This window comes from Platalea leucorodia (assembly GCF_965183815.1).
Source record: "Platalea leucorodia genome assembly, chromosome: 13".
NCBI classification, from domain to species: domain Eukaryota; kingdom Metazoa; phylum Chordata; class Aves; order Pelecaniformes; family Threskiornithidae; genus Platalea; species Platalea leucorodia.
The window spans coordinates 17545204-17563589 of NC_138835.1; the positions used below are offsets into that span (position 1 = coordinate 17545204).

General features: G+C 42.9%; 1 protein-coding gene across 1 annotated transcript; it reads right to left on the reverse strand.

Moving 5' to 3' along the window:
- Window positions 1–52: 52 nt before the first annotated feature.
- On the reverse strand, window positions 53–17733 carry LOC309597004 (protein 4.2-like). Its single transcript, XM_082325832.1, has 13 exons — window positions 10164–17733; window positions 8069–8254; window positions 7154–7384; window positions 6428–6546; window positions 5571–5690; window positions 4991–5168; window positions 4478–4616; window positions 3989–4092; window positions 3423–3665; window positions 2264–2581; window positions 1805–1962; window positions 1237–1370; window positions 53–315 (listed from the first exon to the last, which is right to left on the reverse strand). The coding sequence occupies exons 1-13, from the start codon at window positions 10171–10173 to the stop codon at window positions 165–167; spliced, it is 2091 nt and encodes a 696-aa protein (XP_082181958.1). The 5' UTR covers window positions 10174–17733; the 3' UTR covers window positions 53–164.
- Window positions 17734–18386: the final 653 nt, after the last annotated feature.

Below are 18386 nucleotides of genomic sequence, written 5' to 3' on the forward strand. Positions count from 1 at the left end.
GGCATAGTGGCAGATGGGAGAGACTTGAGTTTGTACAAATCAAAGTCAGACATGGTTTTAAATATAACTTTAATTAAACTGTTAACATCTATGCTTGCCTAAGATCAGGGCACAGATCATGACCACTTTTTTGTCAATAGGACAGCAGGACCCATTCTAGAGCATCAGGCAGCTGCAATGTTGATAGTTTTGTAGCTCTTGAGGTTCTGGAGTTGAAGGCAGGTAAGATGAGCAATGAGCCTTCTGGGCCCTGCTTGGGTCGGGGTGAATGGGATTTGCAGCTGTTGAATGCTTTTAGGTTGCACAGAGCCCAACCTGAAAAGCGAGAAGAGATTATATAGGAAGCGCACCTCTTTGTATTTCTAGTTCCCAGGGCCCACAAGATCCATTTGCTAGACAGAGTGTGGTGCCAAAAAAAAGGTAGGAAAAAAAAAATAGAAATAGAAGGAGGCTAGCAGTTATCTAAACTACCACAATGGAATTGCGATCTGACAGTAGTTTGGGGGGGAGATATGACAGGAGGGTTGAACTCCTCATGGAGGCATCTAAGGTTACTTTGTCCTAATGCAGCTTCTTGAGAGAAGTGTGGGTTTTTTTTCATGTGAAGGAGAGCATGCCTTTTTGGATGACTCTTGGCTAAGTCAGGTTTGCCTGGTTCTTCAGTAGAGAAGGGGAAGACACTGTTAAAATTGTACCCAGGGACTGTCTTTATTGCTGGCAGTGGGTAATGGGTGGGAAGATATGTCACAAACAGTATAGTTTTACCCCGCTTATGGATGTTCAAGTGGCTGGCTAAAAAGCAATTGATTTCTCAACAGCAAATAATTTCTAAATTTCATAGTTCATTTAAGTGACCTATAACTGTTGTCTTATTTAATGTTTATTTCTGCCTAAGTCTTGCGATACTTCTCTTGTTACCCTTTTTGTTGGCAAGGGGCTTTCCTTCTGCTGTCTAGGCCTTTGGGGTTGACGCTTTCACAAATGTCATACTGACTTCAACTTATGTATTACACATCTGTTGAAAGTTCTGTTATCTGGCTTTTCTCCTTTTCAGTGTGATAATCTTCTGTATTATCTGTAAATAAAGGACGGGATGCCTGGGGCTTTCATGCTGTAGCAGTCTCTTCCTGCCACATTGTTGTCCACTTACTTTTGGGGACAGCCTTTCTGTTTCTCTAGCTTGTATTGTTTCTCTTTTTCCATTTACCATTCTTAGATCAATCAGTTTCCACTTACCTGTACTTCCTTTGTCTGTAAATGAGCCCTCGCCCTGCAACCACTATCACACACTTCTCCAAGGGTTCAGTGAGAGGGTTCAGGAGGCTGATCTTTGCTGTGCTTGGCTGATATTGTACCATATTTTCTGGAAACTGTTGAAAGAAGGAAATGAGCTGAAACTGAGAGAAGGAAAGAGATTCTTCTATGATTACAGGGAGATAAATGATTTTTTGGTGCCAGAGGTCTCAGCCTGAGCTGCCAGTTGCCAGAAGAGGCAAAGTCCGGCTTACTTTCTTCTCAACTACAGTCTTCTGCTGTAGTTTCCTTCTGCAGCCTCTGATTTCCAGACTGGTGAGTGGGTTAGGAGTCATTGGTATTTCCTTATGCTCACACATAGACAAGATAGAAGTGGGAGTACTGTATTCAACAGTGTGGCACAACTCACCTTTCCCAAACTGATGTCTCAGTGCTTTGAAAGAAGACAGCATGAGGAGAGCCACTCAACCCAGCAGAATTTTTTTGCTGCTTATGACTATGAAAGCTGTTTTCTCACTACTGCAGTAACAGAATAATAGACTGATCTAACCTCAATAGTGAGAGGGGGATCACAAATGCTGATCTCTTCCTGTGCAAAGTATATGTAGGAGTCCTCATCTCTCAGCATGGCAGTCAGCCTAAGCAGATGGTTCTCTCCCAACTCTCTTCTGTACCGTGAGTAAGGCACAAAGACCTGCAGGTTGTTAGCTGGAACAGAGTGGTGAAATACAGATGACAATGCAGATGATAAGTGCAGTCTGATCGTAGTCTGCATGGCACCTAGGAGTGTTTAGTGCCCACCGTTATACTAAAAGCTGCAACATTTACAAGCTTAAGTGATCCCAACTGGATTTGCAGATTCTCTAAGGTTATGTTGCCAGTGTTTTATTTCAATCACCTACAATCAACTGTTCAGCCAACCTTTTGTAAACTTATGGCTAAGTGCATTTTTCCTGAAGTGAGAGGACTAGATATACTTTTCTAGCCATGCACCTAGTAGAGTCCTTACCTTCATTGCTTTTGAGGATAAAATGAAACTCTTCCTTCCAAAGTTGGGTAATGGGCACACCATTATAATGTAGAGACTGGGCCCCAACTACCAGGTGAGTAGCCTTTTCTCCACCACTGTGGTTAAACACTTCAATGGAAAGCGGAACATCTTCTCCTAGTAGCAGAGAACTCTTCGACTGGAGGTGGATGAAAAGGTTAACTGGCTCTTCAAGGGCAGTAGGAATGGAGCTAAACTGTGTTTCACTGCTGCTGGTTGTCTCAAGTTTCTTTATCTTTCTGCAGACTTTATCAAGTACTTCTTTTTCCTGAAAAGAACCTGTCACAAAAAAGGGAGCACATATCTTAGATTTCTTTCCTGTTTACTAGCGTGAAGCAGTAAATGCAGAAGGATGGCGCTGAATTATCCTGGCAGTACTGTAGATAACTGTTTCTAAGAGCATAGAGAGATACCCTGTTGTGATTCTGGTTGGAGCAGTTTGAGAATTTCAGCTGACAGGACATTCATTGGATGTACCTGAAAGATTCTATTTGGAAAAATTTGTCATAGTTTTTTAAGCACCTTGGTGCTAACATCTGTAAGAGTAAAAGAGGCAGTTGCCTCTTTAACTATAGCTGTAGCTAGGGTATGGTTCTCTTGTGATGGACTGCAGCCAAGGAGGGACAACGTGCCATAGGCTAAGATGAGATGGTAGGGTTGGGTCAGGGAAACAGCAGTCAGTAATGGATTCTGAATGGGGAGCTACTTTTTGAGGGAGGGATTTAGACAATATCTGGGAGCACAACAGTCCTTTTCAGAAAGCTGGAGTCTGAAATACATAGATATATATTACAGGGGTAATGGGAGGTGAATGTACAGAGTGTACAAGTAACAGAAATCAGGAAAGAAAGTTTTCCATACAGACAGGGAAGTGCCTGGTGAAGAAAGGCTTGGCCTTCTAGAGAGCCAGTTAATGTAATTAAGCAGGATGAAATTTGGGGTATGACATGTGCTTTGATTCTGTACACAGCAAGAGTAAGATGTTCTTGTGCCATTCAGGAAGGGGAAGTAATGAGAAGTGGACGACCCTAATGCTCTGCTATGGCTCTGCTCTCTAGTCCTTTACTCTTCACTTGTAACACTGGCAGGGAATGTGGTCAGGCACTTGCCTACCCCGTACCTTCAGGATACTTGTAGTTGTGTGTGATATCCTCACAGCGTTCACTGCCCACACTCTTGGTGCTGATGTTGTTGCCAGTGTACTTTGTGCCACCTAGAGCTGGCTTGAGGGTATCATCTGCTGTTTGTATCCAGACCTGGCATTTGGCATTGAGGGCAGCAAAGAAGTAGCAGACATCATAATCAACTTCTGTGTCCCCTTCCTTGATGGCTTGAACAGGGGCTGGCCCACAGAAGGATGGACCTGAAGAGAAAATGTGGCCCAGTTAAGATTCAGATGCTTTACAAACTAGACCCATGCCTAGTTTAGACCTATACTGGGAGTGGTGAAGTATCTAGTTTAGGAGGACATTAGGGAGCAGTGTTGTGATAGAGCTCTTAGAGCTACACAAGTTGCACAAACCAGCCAGATAAATGATGATTTAGTGCTTAAAGTCAACAGAGTGAGTCCCTGTCCTTTTGTGTCCTTCCATTGGAAGTTAGGGAAGGGAGGAATATTGAGCTGCTTTATTTGCTCCCTGCTCCACTTCCCCCCACACCTTCTCAAGCCCATCTTTGACATCTTACCTTTGCTTTTTTCCTGGCAGGTGGCATCCAGTGCCTGCCACCCGCTGTACTCTGGTAGCAAGTCTGCTCGAGCCATCCAGCATTCGTTCCAAACATGGAAGGTCCTGCAAGAGACAACAGCACGTGCTTATACCAAGGGACTGAGCCCTAAGGTACAGTGAAGTTTTAGCCAAACCACAGCCAATGAATGCTCCTTTGAAAGAGCTCAGTGTTTGTTGAGGAGAGCAGAGACCATGGTTTTTGACACAAGTAGAGTTTCTCCAGCTGGACTGGGCTATCATTCGTCCTTTGTGGGCCCTAGTAATAGGGCAGTCTTCAGTTTGGGTTGTGGTGATTTCTCAAGAACAGGCCATGTAGACAGGATCTCAGCTGAGCTGTCTCCTATCCACCTCCCTGCAGCTGTTTACCTCTTTCTTTCCCCCCCTGTATCACTTCCTCGATCCAAGTATTGTCTCAAATTCTCGCTTGGGTCCTGCCATGTTTTCTTACCAGACACGGGCACTCCTGTCTTGTGTAAGCAGTGTCCCATCTTCATCATAATACTCATCCACACTCAGGCTGCTGTTAGTGTTGTGAGCCCACGTAAAGCCTGTGACCACCCTGGTGGGAATTCCCAGGCACCTTAGAACTGTGCAGAAGAAAGAGCTGTGAATCAGTTGTGCATCCTACCCTAAGGGTACCACCGCTGATAGATGTAGAGCCTTTTTTGGTGCTAGGCCTATTAGGAATGGCCTGCTGTTTGGACTTTGCAAGAGGTATTGCCTCCTCAGGAAATAAGCTATCATAGGTGCGTTCAGTGAATGGTGTGTACTGATACTCTTTTATCTCAAAGCTAGCGATGCTGAATGTTGATGAGGAAACTCTGAGGATCTTCCTCTCACCTAAAGGTTAAAGGTTATATTACTGGGATCTGTGTTAATCCAGGAATTTAGGCATATGCTAGGGTCCTGAAGACCAAATAAGGCTTTGCTCAATACAGAAATCTTTGAACCACCACTGTACCTGAACACATGACTGCAGCTAACACCCAGCACTGCCCGTAGCGGACAGGCTTGCATTGCGATGCAACCCACTGCCGGAGGATGGGGCTGCTTCCCAGCCACTTGGAAGGGGGTGTCCCATTATAGTATTGCCTGGTCCCACATTCTGTCAGGATTCCTCTAAACTCATCGCAGTTCAGCTGCAGGGAAGGAGGAAAGAAAGATGGATTAAGGAATTGCCTCTCTTTGGTAGGTACACCTCATCCTGTTTGATGAAGCTACTCCCAAGGCAGATGAAACCAAAAGGATTTTTTGTCCAAAGCATGAAGGTCATGGCTGAGCAGAACAGGTGCAACCATCTCCCCTGAGATTTATTCAGTAAGTGTACTGTCACTGCTAAGAAACTCCTGCAGCACGACTTGTCTGCTGCAGGAATATCAGGAAGGGCTGGAGATGGACAGGAGGTGTTGTTTTGAACTGCCCTGAGCAGTCTTCCTCTTTGGTCAGTGGGTTGCCATAAACTGGGATAGAGAAGATGCTAGCCTTCGCTCTGCATTTGGGGCTTCTCTGCTAGGGTCGGGGCTGCTGTCTGCTCTCCTTACCATGGCAGCAACTGTGCGGCAGATGTAAATAGGGTTCTTGCGCTGGGTGTGATCCTTGTCTCGATGGCGTTCACCTACATCCAGCAGCGTGAAGCAGATATCAACAATATCATCCTCAAACTGAAACAAGAACACATGATTTCAGGTAATTTGGCCTCAACATTTGTTCTCTGGAGTCCCTGCAAGGGTTTGTAACTGTGCAGGTTATGTCTCCCTTTCTGCTGATAGTCTTATATAAGTGGGCTGTGGAGGAGAGCTCCAGGTAGAGATTTGGAGGGGGAACACAACATACTAAAGGCAGACCTACAGCTTTATTGAAGGAAGGTGGGAAATGCATTAGTGTGATACTACGTCCCCTGATTGAGGGAAACTGATGTTTTTCTGGAGCACTCTTTAGGTTGGCACAGAGGTACTTTTGTGATATGGTGGCACTAAAGTGGAATAAAATCCCGTTCTAATCACTGGCTGTGTCAGATGGCCTTGGGCAAGTTAGAAGATCTACTTGTCCTCACTTTATCTGTAAAATAAAGACAGTGTTACTAAGCTCTGTTAAATGCTTTTATATCTGTTGATGAAAGGAAGGCACACAAAGCCTAGATATAGATCAATGCTTTCCTTCATAGAGGACAGCCTGAGAAGGTAGCTAAAATTACATATACTGGGTTATGGGACTTTACATACACAGGTCTCTGTTCTCCTGCAGTCTTAGACAAAGACAGTGAGTGCAGAGAGCAAGTTCTTTCATCAAAGCCACAGTATGGAAATGGTTAGCATCCTGCACATACAGGAGATAGATACTCACCCTTCCTCTGCTGGTGGCTGTAAGAGAGCACAGACATATTGGACCTCTTGCTTACCTGACTGAAGTCCCAGGGTTGTGCTAAGACTGCATTTTCAGTCCCCCAGTAGATGACACCCTCTGGGTTTAAAATGTACTCCTGCCGCTGTGCCTCATTAGCCAAGAACACCTCATCGTCTAGATTAGAGGAGAAAAGCATCAGGAAGAAAGCATTTCTGGTCTCAGATGCACTTGCATCTCTCTTACATCAGCAGACTCCACTGCACTCCAGGGATTTTGGCAGTCCCTGGCATTCTGCCCTGGAAAAATACCACAGATTCTGAATCAGACAGGAAAGAAGAATTTCATTGTCATCTCTCTTTCCTTGTTTAAAAGGTTCCTCCAGACCTAGGCTATTATACTAGCTAGCTCTTTTACTCTCCTGGCTGTTGACTTCTCCATTCCTAAGAAAGATACAGTGGCCTTAATCAGACCAATTATAATCTTGACTCATCTTAAAATCTTTATTATAGGAAACACTTTATCAAACATTTTTCCCGTAGCAGGAGGACAGGGCCCTTGCACTGGAGTACTCCAGAACAGTGCAGAAATGCTGAGGCAGGCAGCTTTGAGCTTTTATTCGCCCCTACCTCCTTCCTAAGGTGCTGTGAGGAGCAGGGCAGGAATGGCGGGGAGCAGTGGGTGAGTCAGCCTCAACCTCCATGGAAGGCAGAGTGCCAGTGCTCAAAAGCTGGTTTTGTGAAGTGACTGATCCCAGCCTGCCTTTTTGTTTCTGACCACATACCTTGGCACCAGGGATTAAAGAGAAGGGTGAAGTTGCCCAGGAGACGGTAAGACTTGGAGGCATGTAAAAGTAGAGCATACTGGCCGATGGGAGCATTGGCAGGTGTGTTCACAGAGATGGTCCAGAAGTATGGGTCCTGTTCTTCCAGTGCTGCGCTCCACTGCTTCTGGTCTCCCAGGCTGGAGATGGGAAATTCGATCTGGGTTCCATCTGCTTTAGAAGGATGTGACCCTGCGGCCAAAGATACCTGGTTGTGTCTATTGCAGACATGCATCCTCACCCCATGCAGATTTCAGGGACCTTGTCTATATCTGGAGCCATAGCTCTCCTTTCTTGTGAGAGAGTCTTAACCCTTTAGCAGCTTAATGCCTAGTGTATCTTGCTAAGGTTAGTACTGCACTCAGGCCTCCATATTTGAAAGTGGGATGTGTATTTCATAGATTTGTAGAAACCAGGAACAGCCAGAATGGTGCGGACCTGCTGCTCCTGGGATTCAATATCTTGTAACAGAAGTCACAGCCAAATGCTCAGATTATGGTAAAACAAGCTGGGGCTGAATGCTGCTGCCCTTCTCAGGGGTCTCACTTAGAAACCACTCTGTAACAGAAAACATCTGTAACAGGCTAGCTAAGTTTGAACATTCCTAAACCAAAAGCCAGGAGAGAGATATCCCATGAGTACTTTCAAATCATAGAGTAGTGAACCTGCATTGGTTATTGTGCTGCAGTGTCTTCTGGAACGAGATCCTGCAGTCCCAGCAGCAGGAGACTCTACTCTGCCTTAGATAAACAGTTCACTGGCCTCACTTCTAAATGTGGGCACCTCTGACCAGCTCTGAAGTTGGCTTTTGCCACCAGCTCTGTTCTTCAGGTAGGTGGAGGACCAGAGCTCTGATAGGTATGGTAATGTTGTTACCTGTCTGTACTGTGAGGAAGGTCCTTTTCAGCTGCTGCAGGTAGCTGTGTATTGGAGCTGAGAAGCTCACAGTGATAGTGAATGGCTGCCCCCGCCTCACCATAAGCCTTTCAGTGCTGATTTCTTCTGTGTGGTGGTTATTGTTGTTCATTGTGATCTTGAAATCACATCTTTTGATGCTCAAACCTGTAGTGTGAGAAGATATAGAATGAGTTTGGGGCTGTGAGCTGCCCGCAGTCTGGCCCTGGGCCACATCCTGAGGCACACAAACAGCTGACCATGTGTTTCTCCACTCAGATAGTGCCCCGCTGCCTTTGAGACTTTCTGCCCAGTAACTGTAAGAGCCTTCACTCTGAGCTTGGTTGTTCTTGTGTCAAGTGGCCTTTGCTTATACCTTAGCATCATTAAGTGAACCAGGTGATTATGCAAAAGCTTCTTCCTGCCCAGGAAAGGACATGGAACAGACCTGAGCATTCAAATGATACAAATGTTGTGGTTAGCACTGAGCATGCGCTGTGACTGCATTTGGAGTCTTACTCTGTGTACTCAAGGGCACTGGTGTCACTCAGAGCAGCATCTCTTCATGTGGATACATGGTTGAAATTGTGCACAGGGGAAAGCTATTACACCCCATTTGCAATGTGGGTGCAAGCTCTTCCAGCAGTTACTGTGCTATGTATGTCTGATACGCACCAAAGACCAGCAACTAGTGCAAACTTCCCTGCTGGTTCGAATGCAATGTGGCTGTATAGTCCTGGAACTATGCTGGATCACAGCAAATCAAACACCAGTTGTTCCTTCTTTGTACCACATCAGCTGGCAATCTCACACCCAGAGCTGCAGGAGACAGAAGAACAACTTCTCCTCCTCCAGTCTCCTACACATGCATCATACACATCATACATGCTTCTGTCCAGCATCAAAAGAGAAAAAATTGTCACAATTTCAAGCACCCAATTTGGTGCTCAATGGCTGTAGTGTGATCATATACTTGCACTTTTCTTCTGGTTTTGGTGGTGTTATTAATCTTTCCAGATTTCTTGCTGAGAAGCAGAGAACACCCTGATTTTTCTCAGCCTTGGGATCATCCTGACCTCACTTATCTCTTCAGCTCCCAACTCATCACTAAGATCCTTGAACCTGTGGGTTGTAACTACTGCCCCTAAAATGACACATCCTGTCACCTACCTCCCCTTGCTGACCCAGGCTCCTTCCTTTGTTACAGCTAAAAAAAAAAAATCCACAGAGCATTCCCTTGCTATCTGAAGCCATTGCTCCTGTGCTAAAGCCACAACTACTACTCTTTGCAGTTTTCATTGGTCTACTCTCTCCTTATGTCTAACTTGCCTTGTCCTCTGCACTGATATCTTCTCCCATTGGTATTGTTCCTTCTGTGTTTGTTGTGGGAGTCCCACTGGATTGTGTGCTTTGTTTCTTTTTTCCCATATGAATTTTGTCATGCATTGTTTTCAGTGAATGATTCTGGTCTGGCTTTCAAATCCCTTTATGACTGTCCCAGTTCATAGCCCTGCAGCAGTTTAAGCTTTACAGAGCCAGCTCTGACCTTGTCTATTTTCTTCTCTGTGATGAAGGTGTCTGTTCTAACTATCTTGTAGACTGGTGAGTCATGCAGTCTGGCTCCCTCTCCTCCATGACTTTTCATGGATCTTATTGTCAGTTGCTTGGAACCTTGACCCTCTCCTTGCTCAAGTGGCTAAAACACTTATTCATCTCTCTGCTTCAGTTGTGTAGTCTGGCTTACCTCCCTCCACCCCCTGCTTCCCATCCCCTGTGTTAAGGATAACTCTCTTGCCTTTACTTCCAAACTCTCACATGTCTGCCTTAGCTGCCTCTTACTGCTTTTCTCAAACTCCTCTTAGGCATTTGTAGCAGCTTTTGTTTGCTGTCCCTTTTTGTGGAGTCCTTCGTGCAAATTGAACTCCCTTAGCCTTTAGAGCACTTTCTTGGCTCCTGCCCTGTAAGAAGATCACCTCTTCTACAAGCCTCATGAACACTCTCTTGGAGCAGGGTCAGTTGTTTTACCTGACAGACAACTGGCAAATGCTTGGGACTAACCAAAGTGATTTTTGCTTACCTTGGCCCATGTCTAGTTCCGCGTGCCGTGACAGTCTTCAGCTCCTGCTTGCTCTGGTGCGCAATGGCTCCTTCCTTCAGCTTTCTTTAAAAATTATCCACTTGCAAAGTTGTTTGCTCTATTTCTTTATACAGGGTGGGACGTGATGTTGCCACCTCTCCTTCAGCTTATCTTGCTGGCCTGCTGTGCAGAAGTTGAGGACTCTTTTATCTCTCAGCCCACACTAGAGAGACCCACAGAAAGGGGAGATCTTTCCTACCTACAGATGAGGTTAACTTCTACAGCAGGATGTGAAGCCTTTAAAGACAGCCAATGACAATTTCTTCAAAGAGCCACGCATTGGGGACCCCAGAGTAGGAAACGCAAATCTTAACTTGGCTCTAAACAATGCACAGAACACACTTCAAATGTAAGCATTGAAGAGCTGTTCTCCAACATTGACCGTAAGCTACTTAGATCCTAAACCCTTCAAGGAGTAAAAAAAAGAGGTCAGTACATTCATTACCCTTGTGCCTAATTCAAAAAAAGTGAAAGCACTTCAAAATGAGGAAACTTGTTAAAAGCTACAACTGAAAAAAGTAGAATTTCTGTAGCATAATGCAGACTATTTAAAAATATCACACTGGAGGCTCGGACTAAATACATTCTTAAAGTTGCCGTAATATAAAAGCAAAGTCACTGCATTGATAAATAATTGGTCAAAAGACAGGAAATAAGACAGCAGAAATAAACAGTTTTCAATGTGGAGTGAGTCACCAGTAGTTTCACAGAAATCGTATGATCTTCCACAAATTCATGAATAATTTGAGAAGCTGATAAAAAGACATGAGGTGGCAAAGCTTGCTCAGTTATTCTGAGTAGTAAAGATGAGGGAGGCAGCTTTGGACAAATTGTAGAGGAATCTGAAGATATCGAATGACTAGGCCATAAAATAGCAAGTAGAGATCAGTGTAGGCACATATACAACAGGAAAAAAAGAACCATGTCTTACATAAGCAGTGATGCATCCAGAGGTAGTTGTAGCCATTCCAGAATGAGATTTAGATTTATACTAGGTAACTGCTGCACAATATGGTCAGGCGAGCCTGGTGTTTTTCTTAGTATTTGCATATTAAACTTTACAACTGCTTTCTTATATGCGTCATTTAAGCTAAATAGAAACTCTCTTAGTTTAGTCATTTACAGCATAGCCTTAACTGTATAGATTCACTTTCACAGAATCGCAGAATGGTTGAGGTTAGAAGGGACCTCTGGAGGTCATCTTGTCCAACCCCCTGCTCAAGCAGGGCCACCTAGAGGTTGTTGTCCAGGAGCACATCCAGATGGCTTTTGAGTATCTCCAAGGATGGAGACTCCGCAGCCTCTCTGGGCAACCTGTGCCAGTGCTCAGTCACCCTCACAGTGAAAAAGTGTTTCCTGGTGTTCAGAGGGATCCTCCTGTGTTTCAGTTTGTGCCCATTGCCTCTGGTCCCGTCACTGGGCACCACTGAAAAGAGCCTGGCTTCGTCCTCTTTGCATCCTCCCTTCGGGTATTTATGTACATTGACAAGTTCCCCCCCCGAGCCTTCTCCAGGCTGAACAGTCCCAGCTCTGTCAGCCTTTCCTCATACGAGAGGTGCTCCAGTCCCTTTATAATCATTGTGGCCCTTTGTGGGACTGTCTCCAGTATGTCCATGTCTCTTGTACTGAAGAGCCCAGCACTGGACACTGTACTCCAGGTGTGGCCTCACCAGTGCTGAGTAAAGGGGAAAGATCACCTCCCTCAACCTGCTGGCAATACTTTACCTAATGCACCCCGGGATATCATTACCTTTCTTTGCAGCAGGGACACATTGCTGCCTTATGTAAGCTTTCACTGCTTTGACTTTTATTAGGAAACATGGAGGTCACCAGATTTGCAGAAATTGGGAAACACTAAATATAAGCACACTGGAGACCTCTTCCAGAAAATTCTGTGAGTTTATTGTCAATATACATCTTTCAATGTCAATTATGTGTGATTTTAGTATGTCTCTTGAACTCGCTTTTTATATAAAGAGCTAAACCAGCATATAGTGACTGATTCGTGCTCTTTAAGTGTATGCAAATTATAAGCCAATTGATTGTGCTCAAATCTCCGACTTTTTCTGCATGATCAGTATTTTTAAGTGCACCTTTGCAGTATACCTGTTTATGAACATCTAAATCAGAGAGCGGTTTAGATACAAGCAGGTATTTATCCCATCACCACTGCCTTGTAATGGCTGTTTATACACATAGTACCATCTCTTGGTCAAATTGGCAACTGCAAGTAATATTTGCTACGTACAATGCACTTTGTAAACTGTGAACAAAGAACTACTTATTGTCCCTTTGTATCTTTCATTACACCGAAATGGGCTAAAAAGGCCTATTGAAAAGGTTAACACACAAAATTGACTTCCACATGCAGTGCTCAAGTGCTTGTACTGGCATTTGATCTGGTGAGAATTTGCGATCCTAAATTAGATACCTGAGGTTTTCCATCCAAGATTTGAAAGAAAGAAACAGGAATTGGCCACTACAGAGGTCAAAACATTCAGCAGAAGTGCTGAGATTTCCTTCTTGTGACTCACCCTTCTTTCTGTCTGGAATATGGGTTTCTCATATGTTGATTTTCTTTCAGTTGTCAGTTGTTTTATCTGTTAGTTTAAATGCCATTCACGCCTGATCCAGGACTTGTGTTTGGTAAAGGCAAACCCAAAATGCTGCATGGTACTAAAATAGTGCAGCCATTTCTGTATATTGCAATTGTAACTGCACTGTCAAAAAGTTGAGTTTGGATTGGTTCAGCTATTTTGCTGTATGCAACCAGCAATTTGCATGTCTCTATGCAGGCACTCTGAACTTTTAGACATGTTGATAGGTATTTTTAAAGCGTACATACAAGTATTATTTGTGTTCCTTATATTTTGGTGGTTAAAAGGTGGTTACACTAACACTTTGGAGTAGTATTTCTTCTGTGCACTTGGCATAACTGTGTTTGGAGTTGTGCACAAAGGTTCTTCTCTCTTACTGGTTGCCTAGCTTCAGTACAACACTGTCTGTTGATAGTGATATGTTCTGTGTCAGGAAGTGGGCAAATGGACAACCCTTCAGATACAATGACAGGTAGCTCTACCATATGTGTCCTCCAAAGGTGTTGCCCTAAGGTCCTTCAGCAAGGAAGATCAGACACTTCAGAAAAAATAGTATTTTTTTTAGTCTGAACTGTAAAGGGCAAATTCAGTAACCTTATGACTTACTTTGTCTTGCAGATTTGTTTTAAGGGTGGTTCTTTCATATACTTTCCACATAGCTTTTACTTGTGTGTTTCTGGCTCCAAAAAGAGAAAGTCTTTTCAACAGGAACACCTTATCTTTGCTGGAGCTCCAGGAGCAGCATTCATTATGACATTCTTTTGAAAAGACTGGGTTTGCGTTTCCCCTGCAAAATCCACCCCTCCCGTAAGTCCTTCTCACTGATCTCTCCAGTCACAAAGTCAGCTTTATACCAGGTTTATTTTTCAGACTTCCTTTTATTCAAGAAGTTGAAGTGTGTGAGCTCAAGCTGTCCTTTATTATAATATGCATTTAGCACACATTAAACATGCTTCTGATACGTGCCATTGTTTGCAAAACTGCAGTTGTAATAGACCAGCATTCTGCCTATGCTGATTTCAACCTCTGAACTGGAGCCTGCAGTATTGTTAACAGCAGTGTTGGCACGTGTAATCTCATGTGCACAAGATCCATGAAATCAACCGAGTTAATTCCCTTCTTCATTGTAAGGATTCAGTAAGAATTAACATTCACTCACTCACAATTAACCATGTCCAAACCTATACTTGTCTCTAAAATGCAACAAAAGCATAAGCATGTACAACTTGCTAGACTGGATCAGAATGGAGGTTCATCCAGTCTAATCTGGTCTCTGACAGTACACAATGCCAGATGCCTCAGAAGAATGTGCATGAGCTTCACCTCAGCAAGTGAGGCATCATCTCATAGTTGATGATTTTCAAGACTGAATATGTCATGATATGCAAGATTTAATATCACTCTGAGAGTTCTCATTAATGATAAATATTCTTTGTAGTAGTCCCCTCCTGTCTACTTTGCAGTCTAACATGTCATTAGTGGGAATCATAGAAACACAAGGTGCTGTAATCTCAGTCGAGCTGTCTGTTTATGCTGAGGTCTCCTTCTGTACTTGCTATGGCTGATGTAACACTCTGCATGATGGCTGACTAAAAATTGCTTTCCTACGGTGCATTTAGCAAGCTGAATTTCACTGACCATTATATTGTCATCTATTTTGCCTTGTTTGGGACCCTCTGAAGTTCCTCATAGTTTTTAGTCCTCAGTAATTTAAATGGCTTCATGTCATGAGCAGATTTTGTACCCTTTTTGCGCTCACTTCTTGCACTGCTTCTTCTGAAAAACTTCATCCAGGTCTAGGCAAGTGTTGTCACTGTTCTATATCCACTACATCCCTGACATGCTTGTAGAAATCTAAAGGAAAAGTGATACAAAGTATCCGTCCTGCCTGGATATTACTGTGTTATTCTTTTTATAGTGCTTGGGATTCTTGTTGTTTTACAGGTCCAAACATAAATCCATAAAAACTTTTATCATCTTTATTAACCATAAAAATAGAAGCTTAAAATGTTATCTGAGCATCTTTAATAACTGGGCCTCTTTCTGAATGTAGTGATCAAAAAATACATACATCTAAGTTTCCCTTTTATTGTGTCTACGTTTCCAGCTCTGACATGGCACATCCATGAATTGGATGTGAATTTTCCTTTTTGGTGGAGTTTCTTGTTTCTTCAGAGCAGCAAGAAATGCTTACATTGTGCCTTTTGTTTTGTCTTTTATAGTGAGCAGTACCCTCCACATTCAGTACATAAGAGTGATAGGTAGCAAGTGGTAAAGCAATGCAGCTTTGGTGACAGAACCAAGTGATTTGAAACTACCAACTTTGGCTATTTCTGTTTGTTTTGTTAATCTGTAAAAGGGTAGTAATTTAATTGACTGCCTGAATCAAGGCTCTAGAAACTTAGATCAGGAGAACAGAATGGTGGGGAGAAACATTCAGCATCCTGGAAACTGATTTTAATGTCGTTCATAGTATGAATCTGTCGTATCAGCTAGTGCTCACTTGATTTTTTTGAGTGATCAGAATGGAATGAGGGCTGGGTCAGCCTCTTGGGCATGCTCAGATTTAAACTGCGTGTTTATAAAGAAAAATACTCATAATTAGCCATCTTTTACTCCACCAACTCCCTTGACTTCTGAGTCAAGGGCTGTATAAAGATTGTAGGTTTGGCAAAAGCTATTTAAATCCTTCCTTGGGCACTTACACATTTTTCTCTGTAATAATCAGTAGTTTAATTGAACAGTTGTCTTATGTCTAACGCAGGAAGAATGTATATCTTGTACGTGGCACTGGCCAGATCTGCATTTTAACACTGAAACTGAACTGGGTGTGGTTGCTGAGGGCAGTTAATAATGCTGACATCCTGAAAACCCAGCAACCCCAAGTGTCGCAAAGCTTGGAACTTGGCACAAGCTTTAGGGCTGATTTTCCTTTGAACAGCAGGCTTCCTTTACAAATAGTTAATTGGGATGAGGTCAGTCCAAGCTGGTGTGACAAACACTGTCTGAAATAATTTCCTGGATTGTATTTAAGAAGAAATACTGAAGGAATTTGAATGGCCTGGCTATACTGTGTGTTAAATGTAATGATAGTCTGTGTTCTTGCAGGATTTAATGAGATTTTGTGACATACCTTCACTACCTCGAGGCCTTTTCTGAGGCTAGTGGAGGATCGTATACCCTGAGTTTCCAAGATCCTGCAAGACTTAATTGATAGGTGCAAAGCTACCTATTCCCCTCTGCTTTGCCTGGAGAAATCTGAATTCCTGTGTGTGCACATGTGTGTCCTTTTCAATCTTCATTCCAGTCTCTCTGGGCTGACTAGTTTTGACAAGCTTCTGCATCCCTTTTAAGTATATGTGTGGGTGGCAAAATATTGTAATTGATGTAATAAAATAGGAGTTTACATGTTTTGAAGATTTTGTTGGCTTTAAATCAAAGAAATTTAAATGAGACCTCAGTTTAATCTGTGTCACAGAGTCAGCTGGTGTCCATGAAACATTCTTTCTGGGGGAAGTTGGGACTGCATTGCTGGACAGTACTAGGTGTTGTCAGGAGGAAAAGGTCAAATTGTCTCTTAGGAACATTCAGATCTTTGCTATTTTGGCTTGTTAACTCTGCAAGGAATAAATGAACACAGTGCTGGGATTTAGATATGGGTGGCATGCCTTCCTCATGGAGGAGGATGATCTACTTTAAGCAGCTTTGTGGAATGAGGATGTGTGACTGTTAGTTGTGAATTTTTGTACATCCTTCTGATTATATTGTCCTGAGCCTTTTCTTCCCATCCTGTGTTTTCTGAGCCCTTCTGGAAGTATTGCAAAGTATCTGCCTTTGCAAACAGAAAACCCAGTCTTTTTTTCATGTCTGCTTTATGATACCTGCATGAAAGGAAACAGGTGGAACTTCCTCTGACAGGAGGGTAGATACAATGGTTTTGTAAGACACAGATAAAGGGCTGGGTGAAGTATGTGGCAGCAAGCACGAGCAAGTAACAACCTCAAGGCAGTGCCAGTACAAAACAAAAATACATGTCATAGGCTGCTTTTTCTCAAGTGGTCTCATAGACAAGTTTGGCCAATTCTCCCAGTAGTACAGTGAGAAGTTTCTGACCTGGAGCAAAGTGACAACACCCAACCTTTCCCCCAGTCTCCACTGCAACTTTGTCAAAATGCATAATGCCAAAATTGGACAACGCCCTCAGACATATGGTGTGAATTTTGGGCTTGTCCTATGCAGGAACAGGAGTTGGACTTGATGATCCTTGTGGGTCCCTTCCAACTCAGGACATTCTATGATTCTGTGAGTCTAGGAAAATAATTAGGACCAATGCATTGACTGGTTGCCTGTGTTGGTTATGGCTTCTGATCACTACTACTGCCTATTAGTCCTAGAATAGATTCGGACTAGCAGGGGATGAGATTACAAAGCCAGAGAGCATCGTAAAGTGGGTCCCCACACACATTCATTTTCTCTTTGGGAAATTGCTCGTGTTTATGCTTAGCAAAGCCTTTGTAAATGCTGCAAGGCAAAAGCTGCAGTTCCTTATGAAGAGGATACAGTTTGGGGTCCTTTGCTGTGGGCCAGTATGATAGCTCAGTCATCTTTTCCTGCAATAAATCTTCCAAATTGGCACCTTCGTGTTGTCCGTCGTTTGTATTTAAAATGCAGTGAAACATAGCAGTCAGCTTCAGAGTTACATATAAGTCCTGAAAGCTTTTAGCCGTGCTTAAGTTAGAAAAGTTGTAATAGAAAGTGTTTAGGTAATTTCTATGAACAAAACAGTATAGGTATCAGTTTTGGCTTTGTCTGAAACTGTTTCTGGAGCTACTTTGCAAAACTGAGAACATAAGTCGGCAGAGTATTGAGAAATTTACTTATTCATTACATCAGCTGCATTTTTTTCTTTCTGCCTAATGGGAACAGGAACCATTTTTTCCTCTCCTGTAAACTGCTTTTGAAATGATTTTTTGTTTTTTCCTTCTTCTTTTTCTTTTTTTTTTTTTTTTCTTTTTTCTGGGTTGTTGGTAGCTATTCTGTCATTCGTGGCTCCACCACTGCATAGGGCCACTTGCAGTCATGTTCTCTTAGAGTCACAGAAACCAAATGCATTTTGTTTAGATGAAAACAGAATGATTTCTTGAGTTCAGTGTTCTCTATTCCTATGAATTCTTAACATTTCTTATGTCCTAAAGATCTAACCACCTGTAAAAATAACAGTTCTTTATATTTTCCTTTTAGTGCTCATTAAAAAGAGTAAACTGGGGCAAAGACTTTTTCTTACCACATCTTTTAAAAGAATGCTGTGTATACCTCCACAACTACATAAATAATATATCTCTAAAGATTATGTTGTCTTAGATAACACTAGGAATGATACTTTTGCATATGTGATTGATAGAAGAAGGAGACTTTAGCAAATGGAGGTTTAAGACTTGGATAAAACATTATGCTCCTGGAAGAGAGGAGATGTTATTTGTGCACCTGCACTCCTTCTGAGTACACTTGCTGTGACATCTCTATTTCCTCAAAATATTTTGTGACTTGCATGAGAATTTTGATATAT

What these genes read in the sequence shown, in the direction of transcription:
- LOC309597004 (XM_082325832.1), bottom strand. An exon ending in CTGCCAGGAAAAAAGCAAAG is followed by an intron (nt 3,666 to 3,988) that starts GTAAGATGTCAA and finishes TTTTCTCTTCAG; the next exon opens with GTCCATCCTTCTGTGGGCCA. An exon ending in ATCCCCCTCTCACTATTGAG is followed by an intron (nt 1,371 to 1,804) that starts GTTAGATCAGTC and finishes TTCTTTCAACAG; the next exon opens with TTTCCAGAAAATATGGTACA.